We start from the raw sequence: 18,642 nt of genomic DNA on the forward strand, positions 1-18,642 counted from the left end.
AGCACTTGATTAAAAAAAAATGCAGCTGTGGCATTTAGAAAAATAATAACGGTGGTCCATGGAGAAAGAACAAGTTATGTTTTCTAGACAGGCCGAATCGATCCAAGTTACCGTCGCCTTTTTTTTTTTTTTTTCCCCTTTAGGAAGCATCCATAATATATAATTGATGCTTTTGCAGTCGTCATACCTATTGCTCCCCTGACTGCTGTAATGTGTCATGGGTCCTTTGGGTACTTGTTATAAGCAGGTGTAAAAAGATATAACTCTGTGAGACTAGGAATAATTTACATTTCCTTCTACTGACAGGGGCATAGACTTGCCTGGTAAGCGTGTATGTTAGAGTACTATAATCTTCACCACGGGAGTCATTATTTTTTCTGGAACATAAAGTGCAGCTTAAGTAAACACTGTTGGGAAATTGTCATGTAAATACTTGTTTGTGTTCTGATGTACTTCTCTCTTTATTTTTATAGGAATGTGACAAATGCCAAAGGTAGGTTGTGTGTTTTTATTAGCCTTTTCTTTCCCGTTGCTGTTTTCCTAACAGCTTGTCGATGATCTGTTAAAGCTGGGTTATGTTTGTTTTTTTTTCTTTATGTGTCCAATGAAGGAGGCAGAAGAACCGTGCTTTCTGCTATTTCTGCAGTTCTGTACAGAAGTTGCCCATGTGTGCCCACTGCGGTAAGTGCTACATCAACATTCTACTGCTTGGTTTTAAGGAAATGGCTTAATAAATGACAGACACACAAATATTACTCTTCAGCTTATTTAAAGGGTCACTCCACTTTGGTGGGAAGAAAAAAGAATTAAAAAAATAATATGGCCTATACAATTGTAACACAAGTCATATTTTAATCGAATGTTATTGAAAATGACCTTTCCTTTTTAATCTGCAGCCACTATAATTTTCTACACAGTACAATGCAATATGACAACCTGGAGACATCCTGTACACAAATGGTGTACAGAATGTCCCTCAAATGATATTTCCTGCTTGTGTGATTGGCTTAAATATTTTCCCAGAAATCTGCACTAAGATGCAAATCAGATTTTGGGCATCCCCTGAAACAAACATGGAATTTTTGGTGAGTTACACCCAAAGGCAAATCGCTTCTAAAGGGATGCAGACCCTGCCACTTTTCTCACTCCTGCAAACTCAGCAGCTGATTGATAATTAAAGTATATCTAAAGCTTTTTTTTATTTTTTTTTATTTTGTTATTTTAAAATAAGAAACATATCTATACTTGCATGCTCTGTGCAATGCTTTTGCTCAGAGCAGCACCAATCCTCTTCTTCTGGAGTTCCCAGCCGACGCTCCAGGCCCCTACTCTTCGTCGGGTACCCCCACGGAAAGCCACTTTCCATGGGGGGCACCCATGTGGGTGCGCTCCCAAGTCCTGCTGCTGCATCCAGTGCCACAGACAGCGGGACTCGGGCCCCTATCCTGTGTCACAGGATTTGATTGACGGTAATGGGAGCCAATGGATCACGCTGCTATCAATCTGCCTAATGAGGAGAGACTCATGCACATCGTTGAATCAGATCGGGCTCGGTTAAAAATAAAAGGGGGTTTTTCACCTTAATGCATAGAGTGCATTAAGGTGAAAAACCTTAAGGCACATGTGTCAAACACCAGGCCCGTGGGCCCGCCAGGCCATTTCATGTGGCCCTCACACCTTTCCTGCAGCACCCCCCTTGTCTCCACCCCCACCTCTGTTTCAGCAGTCAGCAGCAAAGAGGAGGACAGAACTCCTCCATCAGATTCTGCGCTTCTCCATGCAGCCACAGCACCCCCTCGTCTCCACCTCCCCTGGTCTCAGCATTGATCATGCTCTGGCAGCTGACTTCAGCTCTCCTCCAGACCCTGCACTTTCTGGTTCCCAGCTCTACCCCCAGCTACTTCCTGGTGGCAGCAGCACAAGGTAAGGGGGGTGCACTGTCATATAAGGGATGGTGGTGGGGGGACAGGGCTTTTGTCATCTGATGTAAGGGGGAGTGGGGTGTTCTGGACATCTAGTCTTACAGATACAACCGGCCCTTTGAGAGCAACCATAATGCTGATGCGGCTCACAATGAAATTGAGTTTGATACCCCTGCCTTAAAGTGGTTGTAAAGGCAGAATGTTTTCCATCTTAATGCAGCCCCCCTCAGCCCTCTCTAATACCTGAGCCCCATCTCTATCCAGCGATGTGCACGAGTGCTTTGGCTGCCTGGGACTCCTGAGACAAAGCCCCTATGGGGGCACTCAACATGGGGGAGGGACGAGGGACCAGAGAAGAGGTGGATCCAGGCTGCTCTGTGCAAAACCATTTCACAGAGCAGGTAAGTATGACATGTTTGTTATTTAAAAAAAAAAAAAAAAAAAAGAACAGACTTTTGTATCACTTTAGAACCACTTTAAAGTCACTCCTATTCACTTTGCAAATGACACAAAGAGCTAATAACAAAAGGTAGAAATCTGCTACAAAGTTTAAAATTCTTGCATTGTACATAGATCACCCACAAAAGTGGAGTTGTTCTTCAATAAACATCTGCAGTCTGCTCATTTATTTTTTTTTATAGGGTGGTGTAGGGTTGGAACCCCTGTCAGTTTTTTTATTGTGGTCTGTGTCAGTTTGGGAGATTCATCCTCCTTGTTGGTCTCAATGACCTTTTTTACTTGGTCAGGAAGTGGTAGGAAATACAAAATGTCGAGCTGTCACCACAACATAAAGTAATGGGAGATCTTAGAAAGTGGATTATCCTTTTATGACTAACGGTGTCAGAGGAAATTTCCTCCATTCTTCTGGTTGTGTCTCAGAAACAGGAAAGCTTCTCAAAGGAGCTCAGTAAAAAGGAAATCTAAGGGATTTGAATTTTCCCCTGTTTTGGCTAGAGATGCAACTTAATGACTAAAAGTGAATACAGCCAGGGGTAGGTACTGCCTTTACTGAAGGCTTATAAGAAGCTGCATGTACTAAAGAAGCTTACATAGGGGGGCGTGGCCAAGATGGCGCTGACGCCTCGGGCCTACCACGGTTGTATAGGCTGAAGCCACGGCCTTTCCTGGCGGATCGCGCCACAGACCGGGAGCCCTTTTTCATGAACGGCTCTGCTGTGAGGTCCCATCGGCTGCCAGGGATCACAGCTGGGGGCGGGAGAGGCGATCCTGGACTGACCTTAGGCTGGGCTTGGGGCCTGAAGTCTCTTCCCCCCCCCCCCCTACGTTTTACTAGGCCGAGACCGCGGCCTTTCCTAGATAATCGGAGCCGTCAGACCGGCTGGAGGGGGGCTTGAACCCGTGGCCTGGAGGAAGTGACCCTGTAAAGGCTGAGGACAGCTGCCTGGGCAGTAGGGGAACTCCTGGACACCTCCACCCCTGACATCTCGCTTGTGGAGGAAGGTGGCTCGACTGAATATCACCTGCAAACCGGTGGAGGCCTGTGCTGGATGGATCCTGCTCTACACAATTCCAGGTGAGAGGGAGGACTGTTGAGGGGCCACACGCTGCACCATACCTATTGCCTAACTACCCCTGACCCAGCAGGGAGGCTCCCACGGCCAGTTATTGACCACTATCCGGATCTAGGCCCCAAACACCTGAATGAGGCGCAGGAACTCCAGCGCAAAATACAGTAAAGGGGGGGGCTGAGTACCACTGAAGACACCATTGCGGAACATGGAGCATCGCTCCGTACACTTCAAACCAAGGTAAAGGCCCTTGAATACAGAGCCGAAGACGCGGAAAATAGGAACCGGCGCAATAATCTTCGCATCGTTGGTTTGCCGGAGGGGGCGGAGGGGACTAATCCTACCTCCTTCATAGAGGGTCTGTTGCGTGACCTACCTGATGCCCGTTGGTCACCTTACTACACAGTTGAGAGGGCTCACCGCATCCCGCCTAGGCCGGGGCCTCCTGGATCCCCTCCCCGCACCTTCATTCTTCGTCTCCTCAACTTCAGAGACAGAGATGAAGTTCTCCGTGCCTCTTGAACTGTTGGGGACCTCAGATTCCAGAATACCAAGTTGATGTTCTTCCCCGACTATTCAGTCGAGACCCAGAAACTCAGGAAATCTTTTGACCAAGTTAAAGCGACTTTGCGATCACGCAACATTCGTTACAGTGTACTCTTCCCTGCTCGCCTGAGAGTCCAAGATGGCGAGACCGTTCGCTTCTTTACCACACCGAGAGAGGCCTCTGCCTGGCTGGACACGCTGCAACAGAATCGCTGATGGTCTTTCTGGTATGTGTTGCATGACCCTTTTCATTGGTTCCTCACCATAGTTTAGACCTATCACACGAACTACCACATGGATGACTTTATGTTGCACAGGTTATGCCCAGTTCAATCCGTGGTGTGTTTGTGGATTTGTGGGGGGAACACTGGTTATCCTTATCAGGGATATTTTAAGTTAGCGTCCCTACCAAAGAACTTGGTCAGGAGACTGTTGAGAGACTGTTGAGATATGAGGCTCGCCTCTTCCATGGACCTCCTGTTGCAGCCAGCGAGCTGAATAAGTTTGGGATTGAAACCTGCCTCAGTTTTGGGGGGTTGGGTGGGGTGGGTGGTGGGGAAAGTTCCCCTAACGGGGCTAGTTCCATTTACTTTAGATACTGGTATCCTTTATCTGTTTTTAGTTTGGTTTATTTGTTTTTGTTTGATGTTTGTACCAAAAAAATTAACTCATCAGCATTGCACTGTTTTCAGATGTGTCCGTTTTGGGTCCTGGGGTCCAGTCCAAGAGCCGTGATCTGCACTGATCCTAACATTATTATTATTTTTGGCAGACATGCCCTCCCTTAACATCATTTCCTGGAACACCAGGGGACTGAACTCTCCGGTCAAGCGTTCCCTGGTGTTCCAATTTATTAAAACTTATAACCCACATATATGTGTACTCCAAGAAACACACTTAACAGGACGTAGGGTTCTGGCCCTAAAAAAGCCTTGAGTGGGCCACCACTACCACTCTACACATTCCACTTTCTCTAGGGGTGTTACTATTCTGGTATTGAAGTCACTCCCCTTTCGGCTCTTGTATTTGGCCCTCGACCCTGATGGTCGCTATGTCATTCATGCCAAAATATACTCTTTAACGTGGACCATTGTGGGTTTGTATCTGCCTCCCCCGGCTTCCTTGGTGGTGCTTAACCAGATCACTAGCGAGATGGCCGACTTTGCATCTGACAATACTGTTATACTCGGTGATTTTAATCTGGACCCTGACCTGGATTTTGACAGGCTAACTCCTGCGGGTTATCATTGCTCTGGGTTGGCTGAGTGGGCAGATACTTATGGCTTGACTGATGTCTGGAGGTGGCGTCACCCCCAGACCAGGGCATACACATGCCACTCGGCCTCTCACAGAACGTTTTCTCGTATAGACTTGGTCTTTGCAGGGAGCCCGGTCCTCTCACAGGTCACTGACATACAAATACTCCCTAGGGGAATTTCCGATCACGCACCCTTGCTGTTGTCATTGGATCTCTCCCAAGGCCCAGTGGGGGGGTATGGAGGCTCTCCAGATTTTGGATCTCAGACACTGCAGTAGATACCCAATTTAGAACGGAATTGCTTGATTTCTGGGCAGTAAACGTGGACTCGGCAGACCCCACAGTAGTGTGGGACGCCTTTAAGGCCACAACACGGGGCCAGTACCAGACCATCATTGCCAGAGTCCGGTGAGAGCGTAGGGCAGACTTGACTAAGGCTGAGAGGGATGCGGGCAGTGCGGAGGCTCTTTTTGTTCGTACCCGAGACCCTGTGCACTATTCGCATCTACAACTTATGACGAAGGAGGTGGTGCGTCTTCGTACCTCTCTCACCCAGAAGAAAATGTTGGCTCAGTCTCAGCGGATTTTTGAGCAGGGAGAGAGGTCAGGCCGTCTGTTGGCCTGGCTCTCCAGGGAACAGGCAGGTGGGATGAGTATCTCATGTATTAAAGACCTGTCGGGACAGCTGATCCATACACCGGAGGGGATAAATGGCTGTTTTGCGGAATTCTATGACTCCCTCTACAGTTCGAGGGTAGACTATAGAAGAGAAGATCTAGTAGCATTAGATGATATTGATATCCCAACCCTTACAGCTACGTATCGTGATAGGCTCGACGCCCCAATTACGTCTTTGGAGATACTCCAGGCACTTAAATCCATGCAGACAGGGAAAACACCGGGTCCTGATGGCATCCCTGTGGAGTTTTACAAACAATACGCAACAGAACTAGTCAATAAATTACAGGACCTCTTTTCTGCATTGGGGCGTCTTGAAAAACTCCCAGATACAATGAGTGAAGCGATTATAGTGGTGATCCCTAAGCCAGGGAAGGACCCCACGCTATGCTCCTCGTATCGCCCCATATCCCTTCTAAATGTCGATGCAAAGGTACTGGCGAAAGTGTTGGCCAGTAGGCTTAATTTGGTCATTACTGCCCTCGTCCACAGGGATCAAACAGGCTTCATGCCCGGGAGGGGAACCGACATTAATATCAGACGCCTTTATACCCACATAGACAGAGTAGATGAGGCGACTAAAGGAATGGTGGCCTCACTCGACGCGGAGAAAGCTTTTGACTCCGTCGAGTGGGGTTACCTATGGGAGGTGCTCTCGCGATTCGGGTTTGGCCCGGGTTTTACGAAATGGCTCTGCATGTTATATCATGGCCCCTCAGCTAGAATACGTACCAACGGATGCCTATCGGGGAAGTTCAGATTGTTTCCTGGTACGCGACAGGGATGTCCTCTCTCTCCCCGGGTCTATTTGCTCTGGCGATGGAGCCCCTGGCTATATTGCTGAGGGATGATCCGGGTGTGAAGGGTCTCCAAGTAGGTCCAATTGAGGAGAAGGTGTCGTTGTATGCGGACGACGCTCTGCTCTATTTAGTGGATGCGTTGTCCTCTTTACGGACTGCACTGGATCTGATTAATCGATTCGGTGGGTACTCGGGGATTCGCATTAATTGGGACAAGTCGGTTCTTTTCCCGCTCCACCCCTCGACCCCCAGGGTGTCACACCCGCAGCTCAAATGGGTAGATGACTTCAAATATTTGGGGATCCAAGTTAGCGGCAAAGTCCAAGACTACATGGATAACAATTTGCGACCACTCATGACACAGCTTACGGCTAGATGTGCTGCTTGGCGCTCCCTTCCATTGACCCCTGTTAGCAGAGTCAATTTGCTAAAAATGATCTTTCTTCCCAAGTATCTCTACTTCTTCCGTAATACACCCATACACATCCCTAGGACTTTCTTCCGAAGATTGGAGAGTCTGATGATACACTTTGTCTGGGCTGGGAGGCCACCTAGGGTGGCCAAGCAGATTTTATATCTCCCACTTTCGGGAGGAGGATTGGCGCTACCGAATTTTCAAATCTACTACTGGGCAGCTGTTCTGGTCACGATTCGGTGGTGGTTCTCCCAGCCCATACAAAATCTGGCGGTTACTCTGGAGGCAGCTATTCTGGTTTCCTATGCGGACCAGAGCAATCTCCCGTTTCGTGGACTTAGAGCCAGTCCGTCCATGACAACGCTGATGCGAAGTACCGTGAAGGTATGGCAGGAGGCTAGGAAAATATATGGGAAGCCCAATCTCATCTCACCTCACATGCCCCTATGGGGTAACCCTATGCTCCCTCACTTTTACAGCATACCGGACCCCTCGCTCTGGGCAAATAAGGGACTCCTCACATTAAAACATATAGTCAAAGGTAGACTTTTATGTCCTTCCAAGCCCTAAAACAGTCCTTCGCTATCCCGCCCTCCTTTCAATTCAGGTACTGGCAGCTGAAACACGCCTTTTGAAGCTCCGTTCCCTGCCCCCCTCATTCTGGAACCGGATTCCATTGAATGGCTCTTGACTTCCAGTGTGATGGGGAAGCCCCTCTCAACATATCTGTACCTTACAGTGGAGTATGATGCCAAATTAACTAAAACCTGGGAAAAGTGGAGGGTTGATATTCCCTCTTTGAACGAGGAGGAGTGGAAGGAGTGTTTTAATCTCCTACATTCCTTCCATGATAGCTGCAAAGGATAGGTTTATACAATTTACGTTCCTACACAGAGCGTATTTCACCCCACAGAGACTGGCGTGCATTTACCATCAAAGAGATCCCAACTGTCAGAGGTAGGCAGGAGGAGGGTACTTTCTGGCACATGGTCTGGTCCTGTCCCAAACTTCGCCCCTTCTGGTCAACAGTGGCCTCCACATTGAGCAATGTCATAGGCTCACACTTGCCGGTGGATCCCCAGATACTACTGCTTAGTCATTTGGAGGAAGTGGAGGGAGATAGATAGATATAGTAAACTGTGTCTAACCTTTGCATTATACTATGCCAGGCGTGAGATCTTATTGCGATGGAAACTAGTGGAGCCTCCTACCCTGGCCTCATGGAGAAGGTCGGTGAATACGGCACTCCCCCTTTATAGACTGACGTATGAAAGTAGGCAATGCCCAGGAAAGTTTGATAAAATCTGGTCCTCTTGGGTGGACGCCTCCAGGGATCCTGAACCCCCATCCCCATAATCAAGATGTGAAACATATTGGAGGACATCCTACATCTCATGTCCATTTTTCTGATGCTCGTCCCCCCTCATCCCCTTCCTCTCCCTCGATTCTCCCCCCCCCCCCCCCGCCATCCCTACTAGCTTTGACTGTATATTGGTTACCTACTTTATACTACCTAAGAGTTTATAACGCTTTAATGCCATAAGGAGTATTGTTAGGTGAAACTTCTGACGTTTGCATGACTGGCATATCTGCTAAATAGTTGCTTTTGACTGAAAGTATATCTTGTTGTCATTTTTCTCATTGCATTGACTGTACTAATTTATTGTATTGTAATGCTGATTTGTTCAATAAAATCTTCTGTTAAAAAAAAAAAGAAGGTTACATAGTAGGTGAAATTAAAAAAAGAAACAAGTCCATCAAGTCCAACCTATGTGTGTGATTATATGTCAGTATTACCTTTTATGTCCCTGTATGTTGTGGTCGTTCAGGTGCTTATCTATCTAATAGTTTCTTTTTAAACTAACAATGCTCCCCGCTGAGACCCTACGTAGTTTAAGGTTAAACCTCTTTTCTTCTAATTTTAATGAGAGTCTTGTTAAACTCCCTATTGTGGGGTCATTAGTACGGTATTTGTAAATTGAAATCATATCCTCTCTCAAGCGTCTCTTCTCCAGAGAAAATAATTTCAGTGCTCGCAACCTTTCCTCATAATTGATATCCTCCAAATCCTTTATTAGCTTTGTTGCCCTTCTTTGTACTCGCTCCATTTCCAGTACATCCTCCTGAGGACTGGTGCCCAGAACTGGACAGCATACTCCAGGTGCGGCTGGACCAGAGTCTTGTAGAGTGGGAGAATTATCGTTTTATCACTGGAGTTAATCCCTTTTTTAATGCATGCCAATATTCTGTTTGCTTTGTTAGCAGTAGCTTGGCATTGCATGCTATTGCTGAACCTATCATCTACTAGGACCCCCAGGTCCTTTTCCATTCTAGATTCCCGTAGAGGTTCACCCCCCAGTGTATAGATTGCATTCATATTTTTGCCAACCAAATCCATTATTTTATATTTTTTCTACATTAAACCTCATTTGCCATGTAGGTGCCCACCCCATTTATTTTGTTCAGATCTTGCAAGGTTTCCACATCCTGCGGAGAAGTTATTTCCCTGCTTAGCTTCGTATCGTCCACAAATACAGAGATTGAACTGTTTACCCCATCCTCCATGTCGTTTACTCAATAAGATTGGTCCCAGCACAGAACCCTGGGAAACCCCACTACCCACCCCTGACCATTCCGAGTATTCCCCAATTATCACTACCCTCTGAACTCGCCCTTGTAGCCAGTTTTCAATCCATGTACTCGCCCTATGGCCCATGCCAAAGGACCTTACTTTGTACAGTAAACGTTTATGGGGAACTGTGTCAAATGCTTTTGCAAAATCCAGATACTCCACGTCTTCCTTTATCTAGATGGCAGCTCACCTCCCCATAGAAGGTTAATAGATTGGTTTGGCAAGAACGATTCTTCATGAATCCATGCTGATTACCGTTAATGATACCGTTTTCATTACTAAAATCTTGTATATTGTCCCTTATCTCCTCCAAGAGCTTGCATACTATTGATGTTAGGCTAACTGGTCTGTAATTCCCAGGGATGTATTTTGGGCCCTTTTTAAATATTGGTGCTACACTGGCTTTTCTGCAATCCGCTGGTACCATTCCAGTCAGTAGACTGTCAGTAAAAAATAGGAAAAATGGTCTGGCAATTACTTGACTAAGTTCCCTAAGTACCCTCGGGTACAAGCCATCCGGTCCCAGTGATTTATTAATGTTACATTTCCCAAGTCTGCATTCCCAAGGTGCATTCAGTGAACCCAGTGCATCCAGTTTGGGCAAAGGTTTGTATCACTGTTGTATCGCCATGCTTTGAAGCCAGATTATACCTTGAAGAAGTACCCCTCCTACCCACAGATGAAAAAAAGCTGACTAGATTCATGCATCTGCATTTTAGTACAGTGCGTTAAAAGAAATACTACTTCACCTTCAGCTCAATAATGAAAATGTACCTTTTGTGGGATTGAATGGCAACATTTGTAAAACGCACTGCAAAAAACTGCAGAGGTGTAGGTGTAGCCTTAAAGTACCACTCCACTTTTAGTGAAGTTGTTCTTCTAATTCATGTCTCCAATTCACTGATTGTAGCCCATTTGGGATAAGACTTCAATTCTGACCAAGCAATATTTCCACTGAGAATTTTCTGGCAAGCTCCTCTTTATACTATGCATGTGTGCCAAAGCCCCATTCGTTTCCATAGGTAATGTGTTCTGTCACCTTGTAACGGTCGGTCCCCCAAAATACAGCTTTCCCATAGGACCGAATAAAGCTGTGGAGCTTGCCAGGACCTTTTTCAGAGGAAACATTGCTGGATCTGAGATTAAAGAAAGTATTATACCAAGTGGGCTGTGCTCAGTGCGGTGGGTGGATTTATCAACAGACAACATCACTAAAAGTAATGATGTAAAGTTGTCTGTGTTCCATTAGGAGATATTTTCATACAGTGAGGGTGAAAAAGTATTTGATCCCCTGCTGATTTTGTACGTTTGCCCACTGACAAAGAAATGATCAGTCTATAATTTTAATGGTAGGTTTATTTTACCAGTGAGAGATAGAACAACAAAAAATCCAGAAAAACGCATTTCAAAAAAGTTATAAGTTGATTTGCATTTGAATGAGCGAAATAAATATTTGACCCCTTCACAAGACTTAGTACTTGGTGGCAAAACCCTTGTTGGCAATCACAGAGGTCAGACCTTTCTTGTAATTGGCCAACAGGTTTGCACACATCTCAGGAGGGATTTTGTCCCACCCCTCTTTGAGAGGATCTGCAAAGTCCATTAAGGCTGCTTTCACACTGGGGTGTCAGCGGTAAAGCGCCGCTATTTTTAGTGGCGCTTTACCGTCGTTTTTGCAGAGGCTTTCGGCTGCTAGCGGGGTACCTTTAACCTCCGCTAGCGGCCGAAAAAGGGTTAAAACGACTCACAAAGCACCGCTGCCTATTCATTTCAATGGGCAGGAGCAGTTTAGGAGCTGCTGCTTGCAGGAGTTTTTTTTTTAACGTCCTGCCAGCGCATCGCCGCAGTGTGAAAGCACTCAGGCTTTCACACTGAGACTGCAGGTGAGATGTTTTTCAGGCGCTATTTTTAGCCCAAAAGTGCCTGAAAAACGCCTCAGTGTGAAAGGGGTCTAAGGTTTCGAGGCTGACGTTTGGTAACTCGCACCTTCAGCTCCCTTTACATATTTTCTATAGGATTAGGGTCTGGAGACTGGCTAGGCCACTCCAGGACCTTAATGTGCTTCTTCTTAAACCACTCTTTTGTTGCCTTGGCCTTGTGTTTTGGGTCATTGTCATGCTGGAATTCCCATCCACGACCCATTTTCAATGCCCTGGCTGAGGGAAGGAGATTCCCACCCAAGATTTGACAGTAAATGGCGTCGTCGTCCCTTTGATGCGATGAAGTTGCCCTGTCCCCTTAGCAGAAAAACATCCCCAAAGCATAATGTTTCTACCTCCATGTTTGACAGTACGGCCCATCCATTAAGGGTGCACGGGCACCGCCTTCCCATTTCATGCGTCCAGCCCCTTTTCAGAATCACAGCGCGTGTCTGCTACCCGTTTCCCGATTGGCTGAAAGGACAGACGATCCTATCAGACACCTTATCAGTAGTAGGCAGATGGAGATGCATGGCAGAAGCTGCCGTGATCCACAGGAAGAGGAAGAAAGAAAGCTGCCACTTGCCGGACACGCTGCCCTCCTTCTTCCTAGATGGGGTAAGTGCAGGGCTTTGATGTCCCAACAACCATACTCCCGGGGGGGGGGGGGGTGCTGTTTGCTGCCCCCCCATAAAAGAAAAAAACACCAGCCGCCACTGGTGGGGATGGAGTTCTTGGAGTCATAGGCAGCATTCCTCCACCTCCAAACGCGATGAGTTGATGGCAAACGGCTCAATTTTGGTTTCATCTGACCACAACACTTTCACCCAGTTCTCCTCTAAATCATTCAGACGTTCATTATTAGCAACAGGCCTGTACATGTGCTTTCTTGAATAGGGGGACCTTGCAGGCGCTGCAGAATTTTAGTCCTTCGAAGCGTAGTGTGTTACCAATTGTTTTCTTGGTTATTATGGTCCCAGCTGCCTTGAGATAATTTACAAGATTCTCCCGTGTAGTTCTGGACTGATTGCTCACCGTTCTCATGATCATTGAAACTCCACGAGGTGAGGTCCTTTGTGTTTCTTCCACTTGCGAATAATCGCACAAACTGATGTCGCCCTCTCTCTAAGCTGCTTGGTGATGGTCTTGTATCTCAGTCACGGATCTGTGTTTGAATGGTACATGGAGCTGCAGCTCCGCTCGCTTGCCCCCACAGCAAGATGATTGCTGTGGGGGCACTCAGTGGGAGGGAAGGGCCAGAAGCACCAAAGAGGGACCCGAGAAGAGGAGGATCCGGGCTGCTCTGTGCAAAATCACTACACAGAGCAAGAAAGTATAACATGTTTGTTATTTTCGTGCAAAAATAAACAAAACTTTAGTACACTTTAACCCCTTGGTGCCAGCCATACGCAAATATGTGGCCTCTCGGTGCCTGGTCCTTAGCGCAGAGGGGCCGCATATTTGCGTTAATTGCTGCCTATGCACCTGTGCCAAGTGCGCTCCCAGGACAGTTACTGTGGACTAACCGAAAGCTTCTGTTCACTCGTTGCGATCGGGAGTTTTAGGACCATGTGACTGATCACGGCACCCCCGGTGTCCTAAATCTCTTAAAGGGCCTGGAGGCGCTGGTGCCAATAGGTTAAAGAAATTGGAAAATAAATATATGTGTGTGTGTATATATACAGTGGAGACGGAAAGTATTCAGACCCCCTTAAATTTTTCACTCTTTGTTATATTGCAGCCATTTGCTAAAATCATTTAAGTTCATTTTTTTTTCCTCATTAATGTACACACAGCACCCTATATTGACAGAAAAACACAGAATTGTTGACATTTTTGCAGATTTATTAAAAAAGAAAAACTGAAATATCACATGGTCCTAAGTATTCAGACCCTTTGCTCAGTATTTAGTAGAAGCATCCTTTTGATCTAATGCAGCCATGAAGATGCAACGTTGGTGGAACGTTGGTGGACAGCCACTTTTAGGTCTCTCCAGAGATGCTGAATTGGGTTTAAGTCAGGCTCTGGCTGGGCCATTCAAGAACAGTCACGGAGTTGTTGTGAAGCCACTCCTTCGTTATTTTAGCTGTGTGCTTAGAGTCATTGTCTTGTTGGAAGGTAAACCTTCGACCCAATCTGAGGTCCTGAGCACTCTGGAGAAGGTTTTCGTCCAGGATATCCCTGTACTTGGCCGCATGAATCTTTCCCTGGATTGCAACCAGTTGTCCTGTCCCTACAGCTGAAAAACACCCCCACAGCACGATGCTGCCACCACCATGCTTCACTGTTGGGACTGTATTGGACAGGTGATGAGCAGTGCCTGGTTTTCTCCACACATACCACTTAGAATTAAGGCCAAAAAGTTCTATCTTGGTTGCATCAGACCAGAGAATCTTATTTCTCACCATCTTGGAGTCCTTCAGGTGTTTTTTTTTTTTTTTTTTTTAGCAAACTCCATGCGGACTTTCATGTCTTGCACTGACGAGAGGCTTCTGTCGGGCCACTCTGCCATAAAGCCCTGACTGGTAGAGGGCTGCAGTGATGGTTGACTTTCTACCACTTTGTCCCATCTCCCGACTGCATCTCTGGAGATCAGCCACAGTGAACTTTGGGTTCTTCTTTACCTCTCTCACCAAGGCTCTTCTCCCACGATAGCTCAGTTTGGCCGGACAGCCAGCTGTAGGAAATGTTCTGGTCGTCCCCAACGTCTTCCATTTAAGGATTATGGAGGCCAGTGTGCTCTTGCCACAATTCTGTCTCTGAGCTCTTCAGGCAGTTCCTTTTTGACCTCATGATTCTCAAAAAAAAAAAAAAATTGAACTTAAATGATTTAAGCAAATGGCTGCAATATAACAAAGAGTGAAAAATTGAAGGGGGTCTGAATACTTTCTGTTCATATACATACATACATACATACATACATACATACATACATACATACATACATACATACATTATATATTTATATAATAAACCTTTTTTCACTTCTCACTGCATTGCAATAGTGATTTACAGGCATGGGGAGGTGGGGTGGTTCCTGTCCCCAGTGGGGATGGGATGGTCCTTGTCCCCAGGGGAGGTGGATAGGTCCCTGTCCCTAGGGGAGGTGGGGTGGGCTCACTCACTGTGACCATGGTGCAGGGTCAGGTTGATGTAGATTACGGCCAGCATAGTCTGGCTATGGCTATGGCTGTTGCAGTTTGTGAAAAAACATAGAGTGCTGCAGCTGGCTACCCTCCCCAACACTTGTTTATTGTTTCAGCTCCCTTCAGCAGCAGCACAGAGCGGATGATCAGCATGGGAGGCTGCATCTCCACTCCATGGGCTGTCTGAGGGAGATCTCCATGAACGGGCAGGGCTTTGAGACAAGCCTGTGGTGTCCCCTGTTGTTTTGTGAAGCCGGTTCTCATAGGCAGAACCAGAGTGCTGGAAGTTTGTCCAGCAGAAGTATGCACCGGAGGGCTCTGTGCCAAGGGAGGACACTGGACTGAGCGGCAATTTATGGGGCAGGACAGAGGGGCCAGCCGAGGATGTTGGTGGAGAATGTGACACTGAATAGCGGCTGCCTAATGCTGGTGCGTGCCCTGAGCGGAGCCGAGTGGTGCCTGGCAGTGCGCCCTGCTTGTTGCGACATGCGGGGCTGGTGACGCCCAGGTACGGGCTGCACCCCGACACCACTGGCCTTACTTGTGAGACACTTTACGTACGCTCGTGAGTATACGTAAAGTGAGTGTCCATAAAGCGGGACAAAAAATGACAACTTCAAAAACCTGCCATGCCTCTTACCAATAATGGGATACTATTCCTCCTACTGATAGGGGCACTACTCCTCCTACTGACCACCAACCCTGAGGCCATATTTATTCTTACTGATGCTGGGCCTGGGACATTTTCTGCCTCCACTGGCCACAATCTGGCTCTCCTAAGCTCTGAAGAACAATAAACTGGCCCTTTGTTTGAAAAGTTTGGAGACTTCTGACTTAGAGGCACTACTAATAGGAGGAAGGAGGTCCTGACTCCTGTTTATGTAGAGATTAGTCATACTTCATTTGCAATACTGTGTTCAGTTCTGGTGACCTCAATTTCAAAAAGATATTGATGAGAACAAATCCAGAGACAGACAACAAAAATGGTGAAAGGTCTAAAGGATAAAACATCAGGAGAGACTGCAGTAACTTATAGTGGTAGTAAACACCGCTTTGTCACTTTTACCTACAGGTAAGTTTATAATAAAGCTTACTTGTAGGTAAAATGAATATCTCCTAAATGTGCACCATTTAGAAGATATTCACATGTTTTACAGCTGGTGACATCATTGGTGCATGCGCACTGCGCTCTGAATTGAGGGCACACTGAATGTGCGGTATCCAGAGAGCTGTGCCGTGACCATGACTCCCATGCACGGGAGTGACGTCATCGCATCTTGGCCAGTCAAATGGCTAGAGCCCTCAAACCCAAAAGGAAGACCAAGTGAAGATGGAAGCCCTGACACCACGCCTGCTGGAGTGACCTGTTTAATGGGTACGTTTTTCATAATATACTAGCAGATTATGCCATTAACTTGCAGTGGTACCAGATTTTTTTTTTTTTTAGTTTTTATTGCAGGACTTAACTACCGCTTTAATATCTACAGTCTTGACTAAAAAAGGGAAATGGGGGACAGGATTGAAACCTTTTAAGTACATTAAGGGTGTGAATAAGGATCAGGAGAGTGATCTTATCAATATGAAACGAAAACCAAGAACACATGACCTCAATCTAGCAGTGGAAATGATCTAAAGTAAGCTTAGAAAGTATTCTTTTACTGAAAGAGTAGTTGATGCTTGGATTCAAGGCAGTGAGTCATTCAACAGTGAATTTAAACATGCTTTGGACAAATGCTCTGTATAATCAGACAAAAAGATTTAAAAAATATCAGAAAAGAGGAACTTGATGGACCACTTGGTCATTTTCTGCCTTTACGTTCTATATTTCTATACCAACAAATACATTTTCATTGTATCGGTGTATATGATGTTCTGTCTCAAATTAATTTGTTCATATCCATTAGCAAATTTTCAGTTGGCAGCTTTGGTAACAATAACAGTTATTTTGTTCATTTCTTACAGGAAAGACCAAATGTATGATGAAATCCTCAGACTGTGTAATTAGACATCCCAGTGTTTATAGCACTGGTATGGCGATGGTGGTAAGTGTCTGTGCTCACAAAACAAAATGCCCGTTATCAATTTATTAAAGTATTGCAACCGGACGCCAGTACAGGGGAAAAAAAAACTAGGAATAAAGAAGAAAAATAAGAATAAAAAAAAATGCCTCAAAAACACACTGGAATGCATCAGGGCTAGTTCACACCACAAAACTTTCTCCAGCCTCGTTCCCAATGCGTTTCTTCATGCGCATTTTTATGCATTCTGGTACCTTTTTGATGCATTCCAAAATGCCTCTTTTTTTTTTTTTTTTTTTTTTTCTTCCTATTTTATTTTCCTTCCTCTTCCTTTTTCAGTGTACTGGAGTCCGGTGCATTATTGATGCATGTACGTGTTTTCCGTTTTTTTTTTTTTTTTTGGAACGGAAACGCACTGGTGTGAACTATGCCATTGAAAACCATATATGAACAAAAAAGAAAAAAGGTAAAACCAGGTCCTACTGTATACACAACCTGGTGATAGGGAAAAATAATATATACCCTTTTATCACTTACCGAAGTCTGGTCTATAGCCAAAAACCAAAGCATACAATAGAAAAATAGACCCCTGTATGGCTACAGGAATCAAGAAAGTGGCTACTTAAGCAACAACAAGTCATCACCAGGGTATGTATATAAAATATATAAATGTATTTATTGCTTAATTAAAAAACTGCTTCAACACGCATAAAATGCATCAATATGCAAAGCGTAAGCTAATGCACATTATGTGCACCGCCAGGTGCTCTGAATGGGCACTACCTTGGTGGGCACTGCAATTTGTGAATACATACCAAACAAAAAGGAAAAAAAACACATAAACCTGAACAAACAAAAACGACAAGGGACATACATGTAGTACAACCACAACACAGACAGTCCGGACACCGGCTACCCACTCACAGTGAAGCAGAATGCAATCACCACCATTTTTACACCGCTACCACCATAGAGGTGGGCGAGGGGTGTGAAAGTCAAACCCCATGTACTGTATCCCAACAGGGATGTATTCCATGTCACTGTGAGGGGCCCCCCCAGGGATGGTATATATCTATTAATTGCGGTTGTGAACTGAGGCTCAGTTTGCATATATAGTGGGATAAATGGTGCTGTCACCAAAGTATGGCTAAATCAAATAGAACATCCCCAACCGGGAAACTCAAAAGGCTGTCACCAAAGTTCCACACAGGATACCGCATGCAGCGACTGATGGCTGTGATGGCCTCTTCGTCCGCTATATCATCTATTAGATCACATAAGGCAGTCCAATCCCACAACTAAGGCATCTGATTGTCAGTCAAATGACTTTAATGCAATGTGATATACGTCCTCCAAAAGGCATGAGAAGCCCTTAATACTGGCATAAATCGTGACCATAGACTCATGTGGGCAGATATCTGCAGGTGAGGTAGAAGGTGAGGGATAGAGAGTGTAATTGGAGTAGGGTTTACGTTACCACCTGACCGGTCAGCGTGGATGGATCACCGTATTCATGTCTTGATTCACATCACCGCACAACAGTGTTATGCTGGCTGCTTGCGTGTGATAGAGCTGTCTCCACTCATCGCCGTATGGCCATTAAGAGCGCGGAACTTGTGAAGTTAATCCGCCGTAGCCATAATAGAGCAGTGGAACCGGTGGAAGTGCTTGTCTCCTCTGTTTTCCCTGTCATCCGTCTCCTTCACCATCAATGGCTCTTAATGGCCAATGGAGACAGCTCCATCACACGCAAGCAGCCAGCATAACACTGATGTGCGG

General features: G+C 45.9%; 1 protein-coding gene across 2 annotated transcripts in view; it reads left to right on the forward strand.

Moving 5' to 3' along the window:
- Positions 1-18,642, forward strand: part of ZNF330 (zinc finger protein 330) — an 89,515-nt gene that overhangs the window by 21,115 nt on the left and 49,758 nt on the right. For both annotated transcript variants that reach the window (XM_073604187.1, XM_073604195.1), the window contains exons 3-5: positions 474-493; positions 611-681; positions 16,808-16,887. In XM_073604187.1, the coding sequence (XP_073460288.1) occupies positions 474-493; positions 611-681; positions 16,808-16,887 (171 nt within the window). The remainder of the gene's footprint in view (positions 1-473; positions 494-610; positions 682-16,807; positions 16,888-18,642) is intronic.

This window comes from Aquarana catesbeiana, linkage group LG01 (genome assembly GCF_042186555.1).
Source record: "Aquarana catesbeiana isolate 2022-GZ linkage group LG01, ASM4218655v1, whole genome shotgun sequence".
NCBI classification, from domain to species: domain Eukaryota; kingdom Metazoa; phylum Chordata; class Amphibia; order Anura; family Ranidae; genus Aquarana; species Aquarana catesbeiana.